Source organism: Stegostoma tigrinum, chromosome 39 (assembly GCF_030684315.1).
Source record: "Stegostoma tigrinum isolate sSteTig4 chromosome 39, sSteTig4.hap1, whole genome shotgun sequence".
Classification (NCBI taxonomy): domain Eukaryota; kingdom Metazoa; phylum Chordata; class Chondrichthyes; order Orectolobiformes; family Stegostomatidae; genus Stegostoma; species Stegostoma tigrinum.
This window is the reverse complement of record NC_081392.1, coordinates 2,349,440-2,372,222: the sequence shown is the minus strand read 5'-3', so window position 1 is coordinate 2,372,222 and position 22,783 is coordinate 2,349,440. Positions and strand designations below refer to the sequence as shown.

General features: G+C 44.0%; 1 protein-coding gene across 2 annotated transcripts; it reads left to right on the top strand.

The window, feature by feature from the left end:
• The first annotated feature begins 1,274 nt into the window (after window positions 1-1,274).
• On the top strand, window positions 1,275-21,993 carry chp2 (calcineurin-like EF-hand protein 2). 2 transcript variants are annotated; one of them, XM_048522645.2, is made up of 7 exons: window positions 1,275-1,374; window positions 4,924-4,996; window positions 9,819-9,899; window positions 10,453-10,577; window positions 13,052-13,113; window positions 16,350-16,472; window positions 19,595-21,993. In XM_048522645.2, the coding sequence occupies exons 1-7, from the start codon at window positions 1,338-1,340 to the stop codon at window positions 19,646-19,648; spliced, it is 555 nt and encodes a 184-aa protein (XP_048378602.2). In that variant the 5' UTR covers window positions 1,275-1,337; the 3' UTR covers window positions 19,649-21,993. The 2 variants fall into 2 exon arrangements, with proteins under 2 accessions (XP_048378602.2, XP_048378601.2); XM_048522644.2 differs by lacking the exon at window positions 1,275-1,374 and adding an exon at window positions 1,426-1,837 and having other exon boundaries at window positions 19,595-21,992.
• Window positions 21,994-22,783: the final 790 nt, after the last annotated feature.

The window sequence follows — 22,783 nt, the reverse complement described above, 5'->3', positions numbered from 1 at the left end:
TCTCCGGAACCTTGATAATAAAACACAGCAGGCCAAGCAGCATCTCAGGAGCACAAAAGCTGACGTTTCGGGCCTAGACCCTTCATCAGAGACCAGAGACTTCATCTAGGACCGAAACGTCAGCTTTTGTGCTCCTGAGATGCTGCTTGGCCTGCTGTGTTCATCCAGCCCCACATTTTATTATCTTGGAATCTCCAGCATCTGCAGTTCCCATTATCTCTGTCTCCGGAACCTTGTTTTGTTTTCGGCTCAGTGAAGATTTAACCTGCTGGCACTCGGGCTCCCTGCAAATACAGGCTGTCGTTGCATTCCGTGAAACATTGTATCTCTCTCTGAAGGCACGAGTTTACAAAGTTGCAATTTGTGGTTATTCACTTCCTCCTGTGTCCGCGCCGGGGCAATAGGGTCCGTTGTGCGGGGGTTAACGCTTGAAAAGTACCAGGGTCGCTGCATCCGCACCACTTCATCTCACAGGCTGAGTGTATAGGCGCGGAGATAGTGGGATCTTGCTGTGCACCTCAGTCGGACACTTCAAAAATACTTGATGTTTCGGTAAAGTGGTCCTGGGTGTCCGCGATTTGCCAAACGTGAAGGATAAAATCATTACAAGGATAAAATGATTTCTGAAGAAGAGTTCAGACCCGAAACGTCAGCTTTCCTGCTCCTCTGATGCTGCTTGGCCCGCTGTGTTCATCCAGCTCTACACCTTGTTATCTCGGATAAAATCAGTCTTTTTTCCCCATTCCCTCCCCTGAATGTACGGATCCAAAAGGTAGGGTGGGGGGACGGTCTGTTCCATCAGAAATTCCGCTCCCACCCTCCCAAGTCCCGGAAACACCGCCGATGAAATGCGGTGCAGCTCTTCGGCTATCTGTGGCATCACGGAACCTGTACAGGGGCTACATCAGGATGCCAGGGTTGGGACGCACTGTCCCCGGGTCAGGGTCTGTGTCAGGTGCAGCCCTGTGATACGTCCTTCCTCTTCCCTGGGACAGGACCAGGGTGATCCCGAGTCATTCTCCTCCGACCCACTCCCCCAGCACAGCCTGACACTGGCAGTCCAAGGGATAACGGAAATTTGCTCCTCGAGTACAGATTCTGGAAATCAGAAACAAAAGCAGAAACGCAGCAGGTCTGGAGAGGCAGTTACAATTTAGAGTCCAGTCACCCTTCTTCTGAGCTGTTCTGAAGCTTCTCCAACAATTAGTGTTTTTGTTCCTGCTCTCTTTGTTTTCTCGTCACGTCTATGAGAGAATTGCAGCTTTCACACTGGCCAGTACTGAGAGAGAGAGAGTGTGTTACAGAGCCGGGGGCACCACTGGGAAAGCACATTGCAAATGAAGATAGGAAGAACTGCAGATGCTGGAGTCAGAGGTAACACGGTGTAGAGCTGGATGAACACAGCAGGCCAGGTAGCATCAGAGGAGGAGGAATGCTGACGTTTCGGGTCGGGACTCTTCTCCTGAAAGTTGCAAATAAAGCAGACAGCTCTGTAAAGCAACCAGTCCTGGTCTGAAGAGGTGTTGACATTTCTGTGGGTGGCTGCCCGATTCAGGGCGCCGAAGGTGTCTTTCTATCACATACAGGTCCAGCTCTGTTCCCACTGCCCTGTCAACCCGCCTCTGAGCTGCTGAGCACGGCTATCATTGGGCAGCTGCAATGTCAATCTCCCTGGAGGGGCGCAGTCATGTGTTACAATGTATCACAAAGTTGTGTTCACACTGTAGCGCGACCGCGCAAGTTGCTGACTTGGTAACTGTGGGCTGCAGAATGGGTTCGTATTCGTCACACGTGTCCAAGATCGAGGATCTGCCAGGAATTATCCAGGAGACGGGCTGTGAGTGACCGGGGGAACAGACTGAGATTTCACTGAGGTGGTAGTGGTCTGTTCAGCTGCAGAATTTGCCTGTTTGGGTCTCGCCTGTTGTAAAATCAAAACCTGGTTTAAACTGAACACCACTCACGCTCCAGTGCCTGCGGGAAGATATTTGATCTTGTTTTAAATTGTACTTCTGCCTGCCAACCTCCTGGAAGTTTGAAGCCTGCTTTTTTTATAGACTGACTGGGCTAATGTTTTTAGTTTTTTAAAAATGATCAAATGTGGTGAAATATGTGGCAAAGGAAGGAATTTTTAAACTGGAAGTGGGCTCGAGGACAGACTGGTGCTGTAAAGGAATACTTGCATTTAGATAGCGCCCCTTTTTCAGATTGTCCGAAAAGAGTTATTCCGTCGGTGAAATACATTCTGGAGCGCAGTCACGGGTTGTCGTGTGGGCTACTGTGTAGCCCACTTACACACAGCAAGATCCCACACGCAGCTGAGCAGATCACGATTTAATTTTTTTGTGTTGTCGGTCATGGTACACCATCAGGACAGTTCGACCCAGCTGTTCTCCAACCCAGATAGTAGTGGTATCCTTTCTGTCCCCACTCCCTCCCCATGGGGGAAGGCAGGCCATTCATTGAAGTTCCAGTGTCCACCACCAATGCCCCATGGTGGCCCAGCTTGCTGGGGTTGGCCTCCAGCCTACTAGTTCTGAGGCAGTGCTTCCATTACAGAGCTGAGTACAAGAACATTGTGAGAATCAGAGGATATCCTGTAATTTGGGATGGGAAGAGAAATGAGTAGAAATAAGTAAATGTTGATCACTATTTTGTGTGCACTTTGGCTCACAGTGACTGCATTGTGTAGGGAAGGCAAGATCAGTGAATGGCAAGATAAGTAATTAAGCTGAGGCTCAGGTAGGGGCTGACTGTCGTGAACTGTATTCTCTCGCACTAATGCCTGAAGTGCTGTTATATGTTCTTTGCATTGCTGGTGGATTAAACGTTTATTATTTAATGTCACTGCAGGGAACACAATGCTCCAGACACAATATTGGGACAATCATGCATTTGGCGTGATGCTTACTCATTGGCCATAAACTTCCCAGGGGATGGGCGTTGGAGGATCAAAGGTTCCCAGAGGCCAGCAAGCTTGCCCTGAGTCTGTAAAGCTGACTGTGCAGGCTGGGGAATGTCCCCCACTTTTTGCAGATTCACCCATCAATACATGGCTGGCTGTATTTGCAATGCTGGAGCTGTGTCATTCCCTGCAACATGATCCATTCGTTGGTCTAGGTTCTAAGTCAGAAAGACATGGAATTCAAATCCCACCCCAGAGATGTGACATACAATCCAAGCTGGTACAGCTCCAAGAGAAAGCAACACCCATTAAAGGGTGGCATGTTGGCTCACAGCTCCAGGGACATGGGTTCAATTCCACCCTTGGGCGACTGTCTGTGTGGAGTTTGCTCATTGCCTGTGCAGATTTCATCCAGAAGTTCCAGTTGCCTTTCACAGTTTAAAGATTTCAGGCTTGGTGGATTGGCCATGTTAAATTGCCCATAGTGTCCAGGGATTGTGCAAGCTGGGTGGCTTAGCTGTGGGAAATGCAGAGCTAGGGGATGGGTAGGATGCTGTTTGGCGGGTCGGTGTGGACTTGATAGACTGAATGGCCTGCTTCCACACTATTGGGATGCAATGATTCTTTGGGAGGAGATACTAAACTGACGCTTAGGTGCATGGTCTCCTGGCCACTACTTCAAAGGGAGCTGTCCTTAATGTAGCCAGCATCACCAAAACAAAATCAGGTGGCTTGTTATAATCACATTGTCATCTAAGGGAACCTCCTGTGCTCAGAATAATTGTGATATTTTGTACATTACTGCAGTGGCTACACTTCAAAATGTACTCAACTGGCTGAGAGGTGATGTTGGTACAAGATAGCGGTGGCGGTTAGATAGACCTTAGGTTTTGGATAAAAGTTTGGCAGAACATCATGGGCTGAAGGGCCTGTACTGTGCTGCACTGTTCTATGTTCTAGGTGTTTTTAGCCATTGTGAGGTGGTGGAAGGCACTACACAAATGAAACCCATTTCTTGTATCAGAAGGAATTGGGAAAGAGTTGGATGTATCAGACTGGAAGCCAATGTTGCCCATTGGACATTGCTGACTGGGAGCTAATGGGAGGAGGGCACGTACTTTGGGATTATCAAATTGAGAAAAGTTTAAAATGATTCTCATTCTATAAGATGGGAAGAGAGCTGATACAGTGGCATTCCTGGAATGAAAGAGGCTGAATAAAAGGGCACAGCATGGTGGCTTGGTGGCACTGCTATCTCACAGTGCCAGGGACCTGGGTTCAATTCCTGTGTCTGTATGGGTTCCTTCTGGATGCCTCAGTTTCCTTCCACAGCCCAAAGGTGTGCAGGCTAGGTGGATTGGCCGTGGGGAATGTGGGGTTATGGAGACAGGGTGTAGGTTTAGGTGGCATGCTGTTTGGAGGGTTGTGCTGGTTGGATCTGTACCTATTGGGGCTTAGATGAATGAGAAGCATGTAAGATCCACAGTAAGTCTGAGAGTGCATTTCCCTTCATGTCAAAGCCTAGAAGTAGGCTTTAAAATAAGAGGACCCCATTTAAGGCAGGGCCAAGCATGAATCTCTTCTCATAGCGAAGTGTTGATGTTTGGAGTTCTAGCTCACTGATTTAGACAGGTTTTAATCTATAAATTGAAGACCCTTGGGATTTGCGAGATATTGGAGCTGAATCCACAGTCAGATTAGCTTTCATGTAATTAAATAGTGGAGCATGCTCAGAGAGTAGAATAGCTGACACCTTCTAATTCGTAGGCTCTGTGGAATGGGATGAGGTGAGTTTCAGTAGAATTTTATACAAAATGCAATGATGTTTTATACATTGGAATATAATTTTGCACATGGGATTCAGTCGAATTGGAACTAAATTGGAAAGCAGCAGTACAACTGCATATTGTCTTCGGATACCGTGCTCTAGTTCTTTCAGGAAGGAATCTAGTCTTTTAATCATTGACAAGGATTAGAGGACTCTGGAACCACTTACTGATGATAAATCACTCTTTCAGTCACTAAGGCTCACATCTGTCGTCTCTACAATCGATTTGAAGAGTTGGACAAAAGTAACAAGGGAAGTTTGAGGTGAGTATAAGAAAAACTGGTAATTAATCCCCAAGGAAACCCAGTGGTCCCACCTGCACATGAATATCAATGGTCAATGGAGTGGGTGAATCTTGAAGATTGCTTTAGTGGCTCACCAGCATGTAGATTAAGGGAGAGATGCTGAAGAATGGGAATCAATTCAGGCTGGTCTCAAACTCAAAAGAAGGGCCTTCTATTCCCCCAAGTACAGTCATAGAGGTTTACAGCTGAGGACAGGCCCTTTGGTTCAAATTGTCCATGCTGCCCAGCTTTCACAATTAATCGAGGCCCATTTGCCTGCATTTGGCCTATATCCCTCCATACCTATCCCAACTGTGTACCTGTCCAGGTGTCTCTTAAATGACTTGCCTCCAGCACTACCTCCACTCACCACCCTCTGTTGAAAGTGTTTCCCCTCTGCAAACTTTTATATTTCACCCCTCTTGCCTTATACCTATGCCATCTAGCTTTGGACTCCTCTAACCTGGGGGAAAGCTGTTGAATATCTACTTTATCTATGTCTTTCTTGATTTTATAGACCTCTATAAGGTCACCCCTCAGTCTTCTACATTCCAGGGAAAAAAATCCTAGCCTATCCAGCCTCTTGTGATAACTCAAATCTTTCAGCCCAGGTAGCATTCTAGTAAATCTTTTCTGCAAGCTTTCTAGTTCAGTACTATTCTTTCTATAATTGAGCAATTGGAACTGCTCACAGCACTCCAAACTTGCCCTACCCTGCCACCACAATGAAAATACTGGGAGTCACTGGGCAAATTTGCCCCTGAAATCCCTGGAATGTCCTGGAAAACTTAATCAAAAACAAATGATGCATCAGAAAGGAATCTTGCCAGTGAGCTGAATGGATAAAATCTCTGAGGAACTGCTCTTCCAGTAACATGCTGCTTCTCGCCCATGCACACTGCTGATAGGTTCACAAGCAAACAAAGAAACTGTGACCAAGAAATGGCCTGTGATTGAAGGATCAGTGGTAAAAACGGGAGAGAAACAGCCTGTGATTAGAGGAGCCAGGGAAGTAAGTAGGAGTGAAGTCAGGAAAGTCAGCAAGTGATCCTCCCAGCAGTGATGAGTTTCAAGGGAACGTTTGTCAGGAACTCTGTCAGCTGGGACAGGGAGAATGAAGCTGGTGTGCGGAGAGGGAAAGCTGTAGATGCTGTGCAAAGCCTGCAGTGGGAATGGAAAGAGAGATAGACTGTAAAGGCAGAAGAGTGGGAAGCAGCAAACCAAGAGTGGGGGGAGAGAGGAATAGGCAAATGGGTGGATGGAGGAGGCTGCAAGCCAGACAGGATAGTTTGAAACCTATCAACAAAGAAATATTTAACTAAGTTGGAACCAGGAAAATGTAAAATCACTGAGGGAGTGAATTTCTTACAAATAAATGCAGCAATTGTTAGTGAATTGTCAATGAATATGAATATGGTCAGGGACTACTGTATGGAAATAGAACAATGGCAGATTGGGAATGAACACTACTAGTTGTTAAATTTAAATCTGGGATTTGATATCTGCAATTCAGTAAAAAGGATAATAACTGCCTTTTTAAAATATTCCAGCTTTATGCATTGTGATGGAAGTGGTTGAGCTGTCACTTCTTCAGTTTGGGAAAGGTGTATTTAGATTTAATTGCTCTTGTGTGTAGAAATGTCTGTAAGTTACACTGAAAAAAAATTCTGTTGCTAACTTATGCTTGTCTTACGTAAATTGCTATGATAGTATTGCTTTAAGAGGTGTACATTGTCCTGTTTTTGTTGAAGAGGCTTTGAGCCATAGGTGTTGAGCCGTCACCCCCAATCCAATAAAGTAAACAGCTCATGAGGCCTTTGGAGTCTTTAAAAAGTTAGAACAGACGCAGCATGAATGGGTAGAGTTAAGCTCTCCCAAAACCAGGGTTTTAGTTTTGTTTTCAGCAGTTGCTGGGGTCTCAAAGCTTGATAAAGAAGCTATTATTCCTCTCTCTGTCACAGCTAAAAGCTGGAGTTTTCTCTGAGAATTGCATATGAGATAATATATGTGACTGAATTTGCCTTTGCCAAGGGTGTGTTTATGGGATGTTACTATATTGGAACAGTTTCTGTTTAGTAGTTAAATAATCTATTAATCTGTTATGTTTTCCAATCAAATTAAATATATTCCAATTGTTCTTTGTTTTGTTTGTATTTTAACTATTATAGGGTAGGAATAAAGTATGTTTTGCTTAAAACCGAGTCGTGTAACCAAACAAATTACACCTGAACACAGCACCTGACACTTACCTTTATAATAAAGATAAAAGTTGAGGTCTAGTCTATCTCCTTGATATATTTGAGGATGGTGGTCTGGTCTATAACACAACTTAAATACAGTCGTGTCCAAGAATTTAAAAAAAAAATTCATGGGATGTGGGCATTGCTGGCTAAGCTGGCACTTGTCCGTATAATTAATGCTTTCCTGTGATTAATTCTTCTAATTCTGCATCTGTGAGAGTCCAAATACTTCATTTTGTTAGCACAAATACAGAGGTGTCGCCAGTCCACGATTGTATCACCAAATAAACAGAGTTTTAAAAATAAAAAGGACTCCCTGAAAACCAAAACGTAACCCAAAAAAAAAGCAAAAAGTTGAAAAGGTGTCCTTCGAAAATCTCAAGACCAGCCCTGGGAAAAAAATCATTTTGTGTACTGCCTTAGCACCATCCATCTTCACTGACCCTCTCCACCTTAGTTCACCTTCTGTTGCAGGAAGGTGAATGGAACAATAGTCTTAATTGCAAAGAGGATGGAATATGAGATGGGGAAGCCCTATATCAATGACTTGGATGAAGGGACTGAATGTTTCCTGAGAACACAATGATTGGTAGGAAAGTGGGTTAGGAAGAGAAAATGAGTCTGCAAAGGAGGTTAACTCAACAAGCAAAATGTCAGCAGATTAAACATTGTGCAGGAGATTGTGAGCTTGCCCACTTGGGGCAATGGAATTGCACACTATTATTTAAATAGGGAAGGACTGCAGAACTCCTCAGCACAGAGGGGTCTGGGTGTCCAGGTGCATGAATCACATAAACTTAGTCTCCAGTTTTCATTCGCATATTGTAGACAGGGAGGTGGGAGAATTCCTGACCCCGCAGACATGGCCTTTAAACGTGGTTGCCCTAACTTCCCATTTTAGTGTAGTGCAGATGGATCAGAGTTTGGGGTAGGCAGCTTGAGAAAACATGAATCGAGGATGCCCAGTGAGGAGGCAGGCTGAGCAATGGTCCACAATTAACAGTTTTGAAAGATTAAAGGTGAAGATCAAAACATAAAACACCCTCAGCCTCCATGCACAGGATACAGATCAGTTGGAAAGTTGGGCAAAGAAATGGCAGATGAAGTTTAATCCAGACAGGTGTGAGTGATATATTTTGGGAGGTTCAATGCAAGAGGAAAGTATATGGTAAATGGCAGGACGCTTAGGCGCATTGATATACAGAGGGATCTCTTGGTTTAAGCCCATAGCTCCCTGAAAGTGGCAAGGCAAGTAAATGAGGTTGTTACGAGGGTGTATTGCATGCTTGTCTTCATCAGTTGACGCATTGAATGTGAACATTTGTGAATCATGTTGTAGTTGTATAGAATTTTAATTAGGCATATTTGGAGTATTGTACACAGTTCTGGTTGCTACACTGTAGGAAAGATATGGAGGCTTTGGCAAGGTTTACCAGGATGTTGCATGTATTGGAATGTGTTGGCGAGAAGGAGAGTTTAGATAAACTTGGATTGTTTTCACAGAGTATTGTTTGCTGAGGAGCGACCTGATAGAAATATGTAAAATTATGAGATGCATGGATAGGGTGGATAGTTGAAATCTTTTTCCCAGAATGGAAATGTCAAATACTAGGGATCGTAGGATTAAGGTAAGAGGGGGAAAGCTTAAAAGAGATATGAGGCAAGTTATCTTTTACACAGAAGATGGTAGGTGCCTCAAGTGCACTACCAAGGAGATAGTAGAAGCAGATATATTTAAGAGGCATTTAGACAGACACATGGACAGGCAGGGAATAGAGGGACAGGGACCATAAGTAGGCTGTTGGTATTTGTTCAGAATGGCATCGTGGTCAGTGCAGACATGGTCAGTCAAAGGGCCTGTTCCTGTGCTGCAGTGTTCTATGTCCTTACATAAAGAGGGATATACCTGCAATGGAAGCATTTTGGACAGGGTTCATGAGGTTGAATTCTGGATTGAGGAGATTGTCTTATTTGGGAAGGTTAAGTAGGCTGGACCTGTAATCATTGTGTTTAGAAGAATGAGCAGCGATCTTATTGAAATATAAAAGCTGCTGGGGCTGGTGAGCTTCACAAGGTGGAGAAGATGGTTCCCCTTGTTGGGATATCAAGAACAGGGTACCCAGTTTAAATAAAAGTGTCTCCCATTGAAGTCAACAGAAGAATTTCTTCTTTTGGAGAATCATTTGGTTTTGTAATTCTCTTTCCCAGAGAGCACTAGAGGCTGTGTCATTATTTATACTCAAAGCTGAGTTAGATTGATTTTTGATTGAGAGAGTAAAGGGTTAAGGAGATAGGTGAATATTTGGAGGGATGGGCAAACAGTAAAGTGGGCTTGAATCCACAGTCAAATCAACCACGATCTTCCTGAAAGGTGGGGAGACTTGAAGGGCTGAATGGCTTACTTCTGTTCCTAATTCAAATCTTCCTTGCTCCATTCTATCATCACCCTGTATAGCGTAGCACAGTTCCAAACTTCTGTTGACCTTTTTTGGCCTGAGTTTATGTTTCTCCCGCTGGTTGCAATGCATGGTGGAAACACAATTCCAAATTTTCTTTTCCAGCCGGGAAGATTTCCAACAGATCGGAGAGCTTGCTGTGAACCCCCTTGGAGATCGGATAATCAATGCTTTCTTCCCCGATGGGTAAGTGATTTAGGGTGAGATTGTTGGGCAGGAGGAAGAGAGTTTGTGCAAGCCTGTCAGTGGGGGAGGGGTAGATATGTCCATCCATGTTGGGACGTGTATGTGTGTGCACATGTACGTGTGTGTGTACACGCGTGCGCATGTGTGTGCACGTGTATGTGTGTGTGTTCGTGTGTGTGCGCATGTGTGTGCACGTGTACATGTGTGTGTGTGTGTGCGCATGTGTGTGCGTGCATGCGTGTGTGTGTGTCTATGTCTGTGTGAGAGGTTCCTAATGCAATGAACCAGGAAATACTACGAGGAAGTTATCTTCAACCTTTATAAATTACTGGCGAGGATTCAGTTTTATTTATTACTCATTAGTGGGATGCAGGTACATAGGAGCACAAACACAGTGGGGCTGACTCTGTGCTGTGAACAGTTTGTCATAACTGAACAGGTCTTTGAAAGAGCCAGCAGGGAACTGACAGGCTGAGTGGTCTCCTTCTGTGCTATAACATTCCATGGTTCCCAGCTCACCTTTCACTTTTATCCCATTTGGAATTGTTTACAGGAAACAGACTCTGGACTTCCGCTCATTCATTCGGATCCTGGCATGCTTCCGACCCACGGTAAAGAACAAGTTCGCTGATCCCAATGCACCAGAGCCAATTAATAGTCGAAACAACAAGCTGCAGTGTGAGTACGCTTTTACCAGATCTCCTTGACCTGACTGCATCCTCACCCAGAGTGATGTTTCCAGCTTCAGCCTGAGCCACACCTGTTTGCTGACAGCCAGCCTTTACATTGACCTTTTAGCTGCTCTTGCTGTATTGATCACAGACAAACCCATCTCTGATCACTTCTGTGGGTCTCTTTCCACTCATGTTGCTTTCCCAACTTACCTCTCTGTAGCCAGGGGAAAGCTCTCTGCCAGTAACAACAGCGTTTTTAAACTCCTTTCTACCTAAGCTCTGGCTCCCTCTCTTCACCACATTTCTGCAGATACTGATTTGCTTCATCATAGGCTCCATCTCCACCTTTTAACGTCTTCATCTCCATTGAACCATTACTCTCTGTTTCCTTTGTCCATTTCCCAAGATATCACCTTTACTGCCACTATCAAGGGCCGTAGTCTTGAATAGTTATAAAAAAAAGCAAGTTTAGCCATTCATTGCTAAATCTGGCTGATCCACTATTGGAGTCTGCACTTGTCTGCTTAAACTGTTCACTGTTCCACAGTCATCCTGAAATGGCAGCATGGTAGCTCAGTGGTTAGTACTGCTGCCTCACAGCACCAGGGACCCAGGATTGATTCCACCCTCAGTGACTATGTGGAATCTGCATGTTGCGTTCATATCCGTGGGGTTTCCCCTGGGTGCTCCATTTTCTTCCCACAGTCCAAAAATGTGCAGGCTAGGTGGAGTAGAAGTAGGAAATGCAGGGTTACAGGAATAAATTAGGGGGGCATGGGCTGCTCTTTGGAGAGTTGGTATAGATGTGATAGGCCAAATGGCCAACTTTCACACTGTAGGGATTCTATGAATGCAATGATAAACCTGTGCCACAAATGATCTTCTGAAACTTTTTAAAAATTTGTTCACGAGATGCGGACGGCATTGGTAAGACCGGTGTTTATTATCTATCCTTCATTACCCTTGAGAAGGTGTTGGTGAGTTGCCTTCTTGAACTGCTACAGACCATTCGGTTTAGGTATGCCCGCAATGCCCTTCGAGAGGGAGTTCCATGATTTTGACCCAGTGAGCCTGTAGGAACAGCGATACATTTCCAAGTCAGGATGGCGAGTGGCTTGGAGGGGAACTTGCATGGGGTTATGTTCCAATGTATCTGCTGTCCTTGTCCCTGTGGATGGTAGAGGTCATGGATTTGGAAAATGCAGTTTAAGGAACTTTGGTAAATGACTACAGTGCATCTTGTAGATGGTACACACTGCAGCTATGTTTCAGTGGGAAAGGAAGTGAACTTTAATAGTGGTGGATGGGGTGCCGATTAAGTGGGCTGCTTGACCTGGGTGATGTTAAGTTTTTGAATGTTGTTAGATACATTTCATCCAGGAAAGCAGGAAATATTCTATCATACTCCTGATGTGTGCCTTGTAGATAATGGACAAGCTTTAAGGAGTCAGGAGGTGAGTTACTCACTGCAGAACTACCAGCTTTTGGCCTGTTCTGTACGTTTATCTTTCTGCTGTGATTTCCATTATTCTGAGGAAATTGGTATTTTTATCAGGTGTTATGCCTTTAAAATACAACTTCTGAATTTTAAGGGACAATTACTGCATTTTGTTGCAGTTTGTATGTTTACTGCAAGGGAAGAGCCAGATGTTGAAGAATTAATGCCATTTGGATCACAATTAGTATCCTAGGATTATTTTCATTTTAGTTAATGACACGATGGTTGTCTATGAGCTGTCAATCATTTTTTATCAATCCCAGTTTGGGGCCACTGCATTTCACTGATTTGTGCTGCCTGCAGTAGGACCTTGCAGTACATAAGAGGATCAAATGATACTTTGCATTGAGCTGGGTTGGGTTTCAATGACTGTGTCAGAGGGCATGGATCACAGGATCTGGACACAATAGATCTTGTCATGTTCTGTTGAATAGTGTTTGATTGTTTGAGCCTGCTTACTGATCCAAGCTCACTTCATTTGATTGGTTAAGCCACGTTGTTGGCTCAGAGCAAAGTAAATAATACGAGAGAAGTACTGAAAAGCTGAGTGCAGCTATTTTGTCATGGTGCAGACATTTTCAATTTGGTAATCAAAGCTCCTGCTCACATAGAAATTTATGTCATTACATGCCTGATTAAAAGAACAGAAAACAGATTTGCACTTTCAATAGTTCCGGCTAAATTCTTTTCACCTGCCTGGAGGGAAGTGAGAGAGCATTGCTCATGGTATCCACTGGAAAAGGAAGTTGTGAGAATTCCTGTCCTCAGGAAAGTGTGCCCTGGGGTTGCCACCACTCTCTCAGTCCCCCGGGTTGCAATGTGAATGCGTGAACAATCTGAATGTTGGGCAGAGTTAGTGTTGATGACTGTTCTTGACACCAGTGACACATGTCTAGTCACAGTGTGATAATGTACATCAGCCTTAACAAGCTGTAGCTGATTTTACCTCGCTTTAACCAGCTTTTTCCTTCTTATTTCAGTTGCTTTCCAACTGTATGACCTGGACAGAGATGGGAAAATCTCCAGGGAGGAACTTATTCAGGTAAAGTCTGCAATGAGACTGCAGTTGGAAATCAGGATAATGCCTCTGCCCAGTAAGCTATCAAAGCAGCAACTTTCTGTGGCATCTGTCTCAGTAGGGATTCCAACTTTTGCTACAAGTTGTACCACAGGTCACCCAGGCCATTACCAAAGAAGCAAATCATATAATGGGCTTTACTTTGAGTGGGATAGAATTGATAAAATGAGGAAGTTGTGCTAAACCACACCTGGATTGCTCTGAGCAGTGCTGGTTGCCATAATATAAAAAAAATATAGTGACTGGAGAGGGTGCAAAGAAGATTTACAATGACGATGCCAGAAATACATGGGCATAAACATCAGGAAAGATTTGTCAGACTGGCTTTCTCTTATTTTCAGAAAAGAGGCCTCACTAAATAGATGTTGTCTAAAAATATGCAACATTTCAATTGAATGGATGTTTCCTCTTGTGGCAGAGTGGAACTAGAGGCTCTCAATATCAAATAGTCCCCAAAAATTCCAAGTGGGAATTTAGGAGAAATGTCGTCACCCAGTGAGCATTGAGTATATGGAGCTTGTGGTTGAAGTGAATCATATTTAAAGAGAAACTAGATCAGGAGATAAGGGATAAGGGAACGGAAAGTTACAATGGGAGATCTAGATAGGAAAAGATAGAAGGAGGTGCAAGAGGAGCATAAATACTAGCATGAGCTGTCTGTGCCAAATGGCCTGTTTCTGCACTGTGTACCTTGTGTAATCCTGTGCATGCATGCAGGGGTTTGTAGAGACGTATTGGATTGAGATCTTGGCAGGGCTCAGTCTCTAGACAGAGGGTTTTAGCACTACCAAAGGAGTTAGTCAGAGATGTTCTAGCTCAGCTGGTCATGTTTTTAATCCAGAGATTTTAGGCACTGCAGATGCTGCAGAATCCGAGATAACAAAGTGTGGAGCTGGATGAACACAGCAGGCCAAGCAGCATCTTAGGTGCACAAAAGTTGACATTTCGGGCCTAGACCCTTCATCGGAAATGGGGGAGGGGGAGAGGGTTCTTAAATAAATAGGGAGAGAGGGGGGGTGCAGATCGAAGATGGATAGAGAAGATAGGTGGAGAGGAAGCAGACAAGTTAAAGAGGTGGGGATGGAGCCGGTATTGTCCATCATGGGCCTCCTGCAGTGCCACAACGATGCCACCCGAATGTTGCAGGAACAGCAACTCATATTCCGCCTGGGAACCCTGCAGCCCAATGGTATCAATGTGGATTTCACAAGCTTCAAAATCTCCCCTCCCCCTACAGCATCCCAAACCAGCCCAGCTCATCCCCGCCTCCCTAACCTGTTCTTCCTCTCACCTATACCCTCCTCCCACCTCAAGCCCCACCCCTATTTCCTACCTACTAACCTAATCCTGCCCCCTTGACCTATCTGTCCTCCCTGGACTGACCTATCTCCTCCCTACCTCCCCACATACACTCACCTCTACTGGCTCCATCTCTGCCTCTTTAACTTGTCTGTCTCCTCTTCACCTATCTTCCCCTCTATCCATCTTCGATCCACCTCCCCCTCTCTCCCTATTTATTTCAGAACCCTCTTCCCTCCCCCATTTCCGATGAAGGGTCTAGGCCCGAAACGCCAGCTTTCCTGCTCCTAAGATGCTGCTTGGCCTGCTGCGTTCATCCAGCTCTATACTTTGTTATCTATGTTTTTAATCCAAATCTCTTTCAAAAGATACCATTGAATCTGTATCCACCAACTTTCTGCACACCAGAATTGTAACAATATCCACCTTTGAAGGATAATCAACTCAGCTCCACTGTGGCCTTACTTGTTCCTTGCATAACTATGTCAAAGTTCCTCGTCATTTTGAACAGCCCTGTTAAACCTGCTCTATAGTTATATTCTTTGAGCTTTAAGCAAGGTTTTGGGAGTCTAGATTAACAAAATGTTTGCTGTGGTGAGTATCAGTATTAACTCAAATTCCTGGCAACTAATCAATGCAATAGTCTGAGTTGCTGTAAGTTCAATGCCTGTTTACCAACAAACATATCACATGCTACACTGTCAATATGGTCTTGGTTAAGGAGGGATTAGGGTTTTACATTGTTTAAAATCTTGGAGCAAGTGCATGGGATCGGAATAAGGTGTAATTTCAATGGCTTCTAGAAGTAATTGACCCAAGGAGAGAGAGAAGGCCTGTATTAATATCAAAGAGAGTTCAACAGACTTTAGACCTGTTTTCTATTCCACATTGCATCATGTGACAGAGGCTCTGTGAGATTAATCTCCTCCTCCTATGCTGTGTTCTGCAGAGGCTTGAACTACAAAGAGCCAGATTGTTTGACAACAGGAAAACAGAATAAACAATGTTTGAATTGTGTCAGATCCAGCATTGAGCAAGCTTCTTTTAGTTCATCTGAATATAAACTTGTTTCAGTAATGTTTCAAAGTATCTGTTTTAACTGAGAAGTTTGCCTGTCATTAGTACTTCCATCATCTCTCGATGATTGGGAGGATCCTATGTATTTTCTGACATATTATTACACAGTTGTGGTGTCATAATAATCCCTGGTGCACTACCCCCCTATAATGGTGTCTTTAAAATTGCAAATTCGAATTCCAAGGACACTCTAAATGGGAATGCAGAACTCCAGTTGGGAATGGAGAACTCCAATCTGGAACCGTTGCCATTTCTCCAGCATAACCTGGCTGGAAGTGAATGGGAAACCAAGGATTTACATGTGTCGGGGAGGTTTCTGCTGCACAGTTACAACATTGGAACCAAAGAGACAGTTCACAGACCCAGCCTTAAAAAGGCATGAGTAAACTGCTATGTTTTTAATGTGAAGAGTGGAACAAAGAATTGGAAAGGGGATAGATGAACAAAAACTTAACCTGTTTACATGACATTCCCCAGGTATGTTAGCAGCAACCATCTCATTTCACAAAAGTCTATGAACATTTGATGCTTAAAAAATGATTTGTTTGTTGGGCTACTTCAGAGGTTTACACTTGGGGCTCAGATGAGTGAGGGTAGTTGAGATCCTTTCCCTGGGAACATTGATGAGCTGTTTACAAAGTTCAGCAGCTTTCAGAGTTTGTGAGCTGTTGCAAGGATCTACAAGAGTGATTGAATGTGTGACCTCTTTGGGCTTGCTGGTCCAATAATGTAGCCAACCACCCAATAGTACAGACCTCCTTTCATCCAGTGACAACTTCTGGGTGAACATTAAATGTGAGTCTCTCTCTCTCTCTTTCTGACAGGTGCTTCGTATGATGTTGGAGGCACAAGTTACAGATGACCAATTAGAGAGCATCACTGACCGAACGATCCAGGAGGCTGACCTGGATGGAGATGGTGCCATCTCATTCGAAGAGTTCCGAAAGGTACTGCTGTTTCAGGGAGCTGACTCCAATCGAGGGGTTGGGAAAGTCCTATTGTTTAGATAGTTAACCGTCAGTTCATCAACTCACTACATAGTATGTGAAATCACATGAATCATGGAGGGAACTGAGTCAATGTGTGAACTTGATGCACTTCTTTGAAAATTCATTCATGGGGTGTGGGCATTGCAGTCAAGCAACTGTTCATTGCCCATCCCTAATAATCATTGAGAAGGGGGTTGGTGGGATGCATTCTGGGGGTTGGGGGGAGGAGGGTTTCTGGGATAGTGTTCGGATTAGTCTGGGTACTTCAGGGAGGTGCAGAGTGAAATTAACTTGAGTTGCATTCCCGATCAATCTCTGTTCATTCCTGAAGTGGGAAGTCTGGGTGGTACAGCGGGCTGTCCGTGGCTCTGAGCCAGAACATCTGCGATCAGTTCCCGCTAAAGGGCTTGATGGTCAAAAAAGGTGCATTCATTATAGCCAAATAGACCGAGTGTGCACTTGTAAATCTTTCCAACGCAAGCCACTGGCAAGTGGGAAGAGTGAGAGAAATTCATGGTCTGCCATCGGATGGAGGGGATATTAGAGCCTCTCCCATCACTATCTATAGCTACAACATCATGAAACGGGACGAGTGCTACAGAAACTTGGACTCCTTGTTGGAGCTGGTTGCCTGGACAACCAGTATGGAGCAGAGTGGTGCCAATAGCAAGGGGTACATTCCCCTTTTGTCCCGGGATTAAGTCAGGCCCTGCCTTGTTGGTGCAAGTTGAGACAGTGGGTTGGTCAGTTTGGACAGGGAACTGAAGATAAAGGCTCTCTGTGTGGCTCCTGATTGAAGGCTGACATTAAATCGTGTGATAATTCTGTTGGTTGGGCTGAGGGAAGAAGAATAACTACCTTTGTGTTTCTAGAATAGTGTCATAAATCCTCAAGCCCTGTGTGTGGGTATTCCGATATGTTTTGTCATACTTGAACGTCCTTTACTTTGATTACACATTTGAGGTCTTGGAAACACTAAGTTCTGGTTAATACGCTTTCAAATTAAATCATTTCAATAAAACACAACCCCTCAATTAATATCCAATTAATACTTCTCATGTGCAGGAGTCTGCCAGTGTATCCTCTCCATAGCTCACTCAGGATCTTTTAGATTGTTGCGTCTTTGGTAGGTTTCATTGTGTGGGATAAACATGTGATCCATTTGTCGCCATATTCTGTGTTTACTGCTGCTTAATTAAACTTAGATTGTGAGGAGGTCAGTGACCATCATCAGCCTATTAAAGGGTTGAGTAGTTTATTGCCCTGCAGATATTCCCTGTGAGGCCTCATTGTTCTCTGCAGTAGTGTCCATTCTTCAGGTCCCAACCCGAAATGTCAACTTTCCTGCTCCTTTGATGCTAGCCGGCCTGGTGTGTTTCCTCCCCTCCTCCAGCATCTGCAGTTCTTGCTATCTCAGAGGCTTATTTAGAGCATCACTTCTCCAGAGTCTTCTGTCTATCCGAGCTAAATTACTTGTCTCATGGACAGTTACTAAGGAGTTAATGGTTCCTGTTGTCCATTTCCACTAAAGAATGAATAGGCCTCGTTATGGCTGTTTCGCCATCAATTGTCTCTTGATTTGCGGATGGTGCCTACTCAAGGTTGTGAGTTTCTGCCGTGAGGTTCATCTTGTGACTGACTAGGCCGATCATTGGCTCTGTGATCTTTGGGCACATGGGACAGAATGTCCCATGTGTCAGTGGGATCCAGAGTATAAGATTTGCTTCCCTTTGTTTCCTTCTCTGCTTTTTGCCTTAATGATGAGGCAGAGCAGAGGTAGAGAAGGTAGGCTGTTCACTTGTTACTGATATAAAACCGTGCTGTCCCTGTGGAACTGAAGTCAAGACACCTACAGAAAGGGTAATATGAGGAAGCAATGCATGGACAGTTTCATATCAAATATCTCACTGTTGTGCTAACTGGGGCTATGTGGTAATATACCAGCCCCTAGGTTACAAGGCCCTAGGTTCAAGGCCCACATCAGCAACTCAAATGCACAAATCCATACCGATGTTCTAGTGCTGCATCGAGGGAATGCTGCATTAAAATTTATCTAAGAAAACTATACCTGCATTAATGAGATTCCCTTTTGCCTGCTTGGGTGGGGGTATTTAAGATCTCAGGGCACTATTTTGAAGAACAGGAGAATTAACCCTGGTGTCCTGGCTAATAAACAAATAAATTAGCAGCAGAAGTAGGCTACTTTGGCCCTTGAGCCTGCACTGCTATTAAAAACATGTAATAATCAGGGTTAATGTTTCCGCTGTCCCGGAAAATAGTGCCCTGCGATCTTAAACACCCACCCAAGCAGGCCGAAGGGAGCTCATTAATATCGTACCTAAGAAAACTGTACTTCATCTGTGTAGTACTCTGCTAGTGCTGCATGGTATGTCAGTCAAGATTTGTGTGTTTGGGTTGCTGAAGTGACCTTGTGACCTAGGGACTGGTATTTTACCACTGAACCCCAGCTAACACAGCAGTGAGGTGTCTGACATGAAAAAGTCCATGTATTGCTTCCTCACATTGACCTCTCTGATTATTCCGCATTCGTGCCTGATCTCTTACCTCCTTGCTTAGCAATCATCTATCCCCCTCAATGTTACTGCTTCCACTACCTTTTCAGAAAGAGAGTTCCAAAGATTCACGACCCTTTGAGGGAAATAAAATATCTTTATTTCTGTCTGAAATGGACAATCCTTACTTTTAAAGCATGACCCCTTGTTCTAGACTCTCCCTCAACGGGAAATATCCTGTCCATATCTACCCTGTTGAGACCCCTCAGGATCTTACATGGTTCAACTGAGTCAACTCTTACTCTTCTAAACCCCAGCAGATACAAGCTCAGCTTGTCCAACATTTCTGCAGGAGACAACTCCCCCCATTCCACATATTACCTTCAGCCAATATCATGAGAAAAGGATGCTCTGATCATTATCACATTGCTGTTTTTGGGATCTTACAATGTTTTTCCTATGTTACAATAGTGACTTCATTAGCTAAACAGCAATTCTAGATCTGGTCATCATGAAAATTTCCATATAAATGCAAACCTTTCCTTTTGTTTGTTTTCCACCTTGCAGTCACTCGAGAATATTAACTTGGAACACAAGATGAGCATTCGATTTCTTCAGTAATGCCTGGACTGCTGCCCAGCGGGAGACTCACCCATGAAATGCATTCCCGAGGGGAGTAAATGCACTGAGACATAAACTGCCATGTTGATGTTTTCATATTGAGATTTCAGTGGCTTCCTTGAACCATCCGCCCCAGTCACGTTTCATTGAGCTTCTGTAGGGGTCTCTGCAGGGAGTGGGAGATTTTGGCATCATTCCCGACCTGTCTTCTGTTCTCTGGCAATGATGGGATTGCAAATCAGGAAGCAGAAAAGTCAGCCAGGATTCCCACTCCTGTGTTGTGACCCTCAGGGTAGAATTGACTCCAGGCAATGGGGGTGAGAGCCCCACATCTCTTCCATGAGGGAAAACACATCAAACTAACATGCATGATCAGTAGTGAACCTTTTCCGGAATCAAGGATTCTGGAACGTAGAAATCCCGCACCCCGCCATCCTTCCCTCCCAAGCAGAGGTGAGCAGCTCTTATTGCAGGCAGCGCCGCTAGGAGAGTGTTGGCTGGTGCCAGGAATACAATCACCTGAGGCTGAAGTCGACTGAAGGGTTCAAGCCACTGGTGAGGGTGGGCTGCAAGGTGGAGTGTGGAGGTCCTGTCAGTGTGTCCCATCTTCCCAATGTCAGGTTCCTTTCTTGGGCCATTGTTTGCTCCACAGGCAGCCAGCTGAATTTGAGAAAACCCCTCTTAGTCGAATATGCTCTGTCACAGTCAGTGTTCACAACAGTGAATCTGTTGTGGGATGACGTCAGTCCAGCATCCCTAGAAACAAAGTGGGTGAGACATAGGGATGGCCTGGTGCTGAGATGGGCTGTTAAAATAGCCCGCCTCAGTTCCCTGGGACCTCCTCCTTGTTTGCTTACATTTAAGCCCGCCAGCCATCACATCTCTCACTGCACCACATTCCCACCAGCCCCACCTGTTACCTTCATGCCAGCTCATGCCCCACATGCCCCAATGGCCCTTCAAGTTCCTTCCTGACAACTCGAATCACTTCCATATTCAATTATCCAGCATAGGATCAACAAATCGTACAATACAAATAGCACATGTGGCACTGCCTTCACCATTCATTATTCTTTGTTTCAAAAAGAAAACCTGCCACAAACCAATAAAGTGTTAATCAACCAGACCTTTCAAGTATCAATTACAAATTATAAGCATTTGATGTTTGTTTATTTTCAGCAAACACTGAGCCAATGATAAACATGATCACACTAAATAACTTTTGATACCATCATAAATCTGTAAATCTAATTTACAGATGTGTCTGAACTCTCATGCTTGGCTGGGACTTGCATAAAATGATGATGAGTGAGCTTGTTGAGGGAAATGGATTTGTTGAAGGAAGTGCAGAGTAGGTTGACCAGCCAAGATGCTTCTGATGCTGGAAAACTGACTGTAATTTTGTTTTCTTATTCCTTCATAGAATGTGAGCACTTGTTGCTAATCATTAATTGTCATTGGGAGTTGACAGTGAACCACCTTCTTGAGCTGCCATAGTCCATGTAGTGTAGGGGCACTCTGTTATTTAGGATGCGGAGATTCCAGGTTAACCCAATGACAGTTAAAGAAGAGCAATTATAGTTTGTTATAAAAATAGATCAGTATCCCATGTTACTTACAGATATATTGAACTTTTAACTATAACATATGTTTTTAAAACAAAAGATATGAAAGTCAAAGAATAGTTGAGGATGTAAATTCAGTGGCTGTCTAAAATCTCTGTGTGGATTACATGGAATCCAAGAGGAATCATGACATTGTTATACCTTGAAGAGCGTCATGGAAACTTAAAACAGAAACACTTCAAAGGGAGAGATGCTGTTCAGAAAACTGAACTGTGTTCTCCCATGAGTTGTGTCCCAGACTGATGAATTGAAAATAAAGAAAGGAATTCTGGGCAAAATGTGTTTCTTTTACAAATGTAAAGAGCTAAAAATAGTCCCAACCCTAGTCTCTTTGCATTAATGTTCTAGTTTGTGCATCAAGTTCCAGTATGCTAAAGAGTGCTCTGAAGAGGCACAGCTGAAATTTTCAAAAGACACTTCGGGTAAAAGAAATAGTCTCCCTCTCGGCTGAAAACAAGCCAAGTCAGCAAACCACTGTTGAAGGAAACTGGACAAACTGCTTTCAGTTAACTGCAGAACTAAGAATCTCCAAATTACCAAAATTGCTGCTACCAGAATCACCCACCTTAATACTAACAATCTGTTTGTCATCGGCAAGTTGAAGATCACTTTTACTTTCTAGATTCACTTTACATTTTAAATCTGTGTGTACATTTGACATATTTTAATGATCTTTTCTCATGTTTTAGTCACTAATAAACTCATTTTTGCTTTAACTCAGGAAATTCTGGTTAAATTGGCTTCTTTTCAAACATAAATATATTTTGGGCTGGGACAAGGCATCCATGATGAAATCTTGTGACTAATGGAAACAAGGGTTGAACTAAGAAGTGGACCTAGTTCTTGCCTCCTCATGTGGGAGCATAACCATTTTGGAGTATCCCACTCAGAACTGTAATAAACTTGGGAACCTTGCTGGTGGACCAGTTGCAAAATGTACCAAGTCAGAATGGTGACTTTGAAAACCATAAGTTCCTCTCTGATATCCGTGCTCTTGTTCTTCCACCTGATACAAGCTGTGGTTTTAAGTGATGCTGTTGAAGGAAGCTTGGTGAGTTGCTCCAATACATAATTCAGATGGGACATGCTGCTCGTGGTGGTGGTGATAGGAGTCTAACAAGCTGCAGATTCATCCTGGATGTTGTTCAGTTCCTCGAGTGTAGTTGGAATTGTCCTGATCCAGGCAAGTGGAGGGCTTTCCATCACATTCCTGACTTGTGTCTTGTAAGTGGTTGTCAGACTTTTGGAAGTCAGGAGCTGAGTTACTGCAGAATTCCCAGCCTCTGACCTGTTCTTGTGGCCACAGTATTTAGAGAGAACAAAGAACAGTATAATGCAGCATCAGGCCCATTGGCCCACCAAGCAATGGCACCTTTCTGAACTAAAAACCTTCTGCTTCTGCGTGGCTCCTTCATTCCCTGCCTATTCATGTATCTGGCAGGATGTCTCTTCAACATTGATATTGTGTCTGCTTCTACCACCTCCTCTGGCAGCACATTCCAGACACTTA

What these genes read in the sequence shown, in the direction of transcription:
- chp2 (XM_048522644.2), top strand. Translation starts at nt 1,660, where the DNA reads ATGTCAATCTCCCTGGAGGGGCGCAGTCATGTGTTACAATGTATCACA. An exon ending in AATTATCCAGGAGACGGGCT is followed by an intron (nt 1,838 to 4,923) that starts GTGAGTGACCGG and finishes TCACTCTTTCAG; the next exon opens with TCACTAAGGCTCACATCTGT. An exon ending in AATGCTTTCTTCCCCGATGG is followed by an intron (nt 9,900 to 10,452) that starts GTAAGTGATTTA and finishes AATTGTTTACAG; the next exon opens with GAAACAGACTCTGGACTTCC.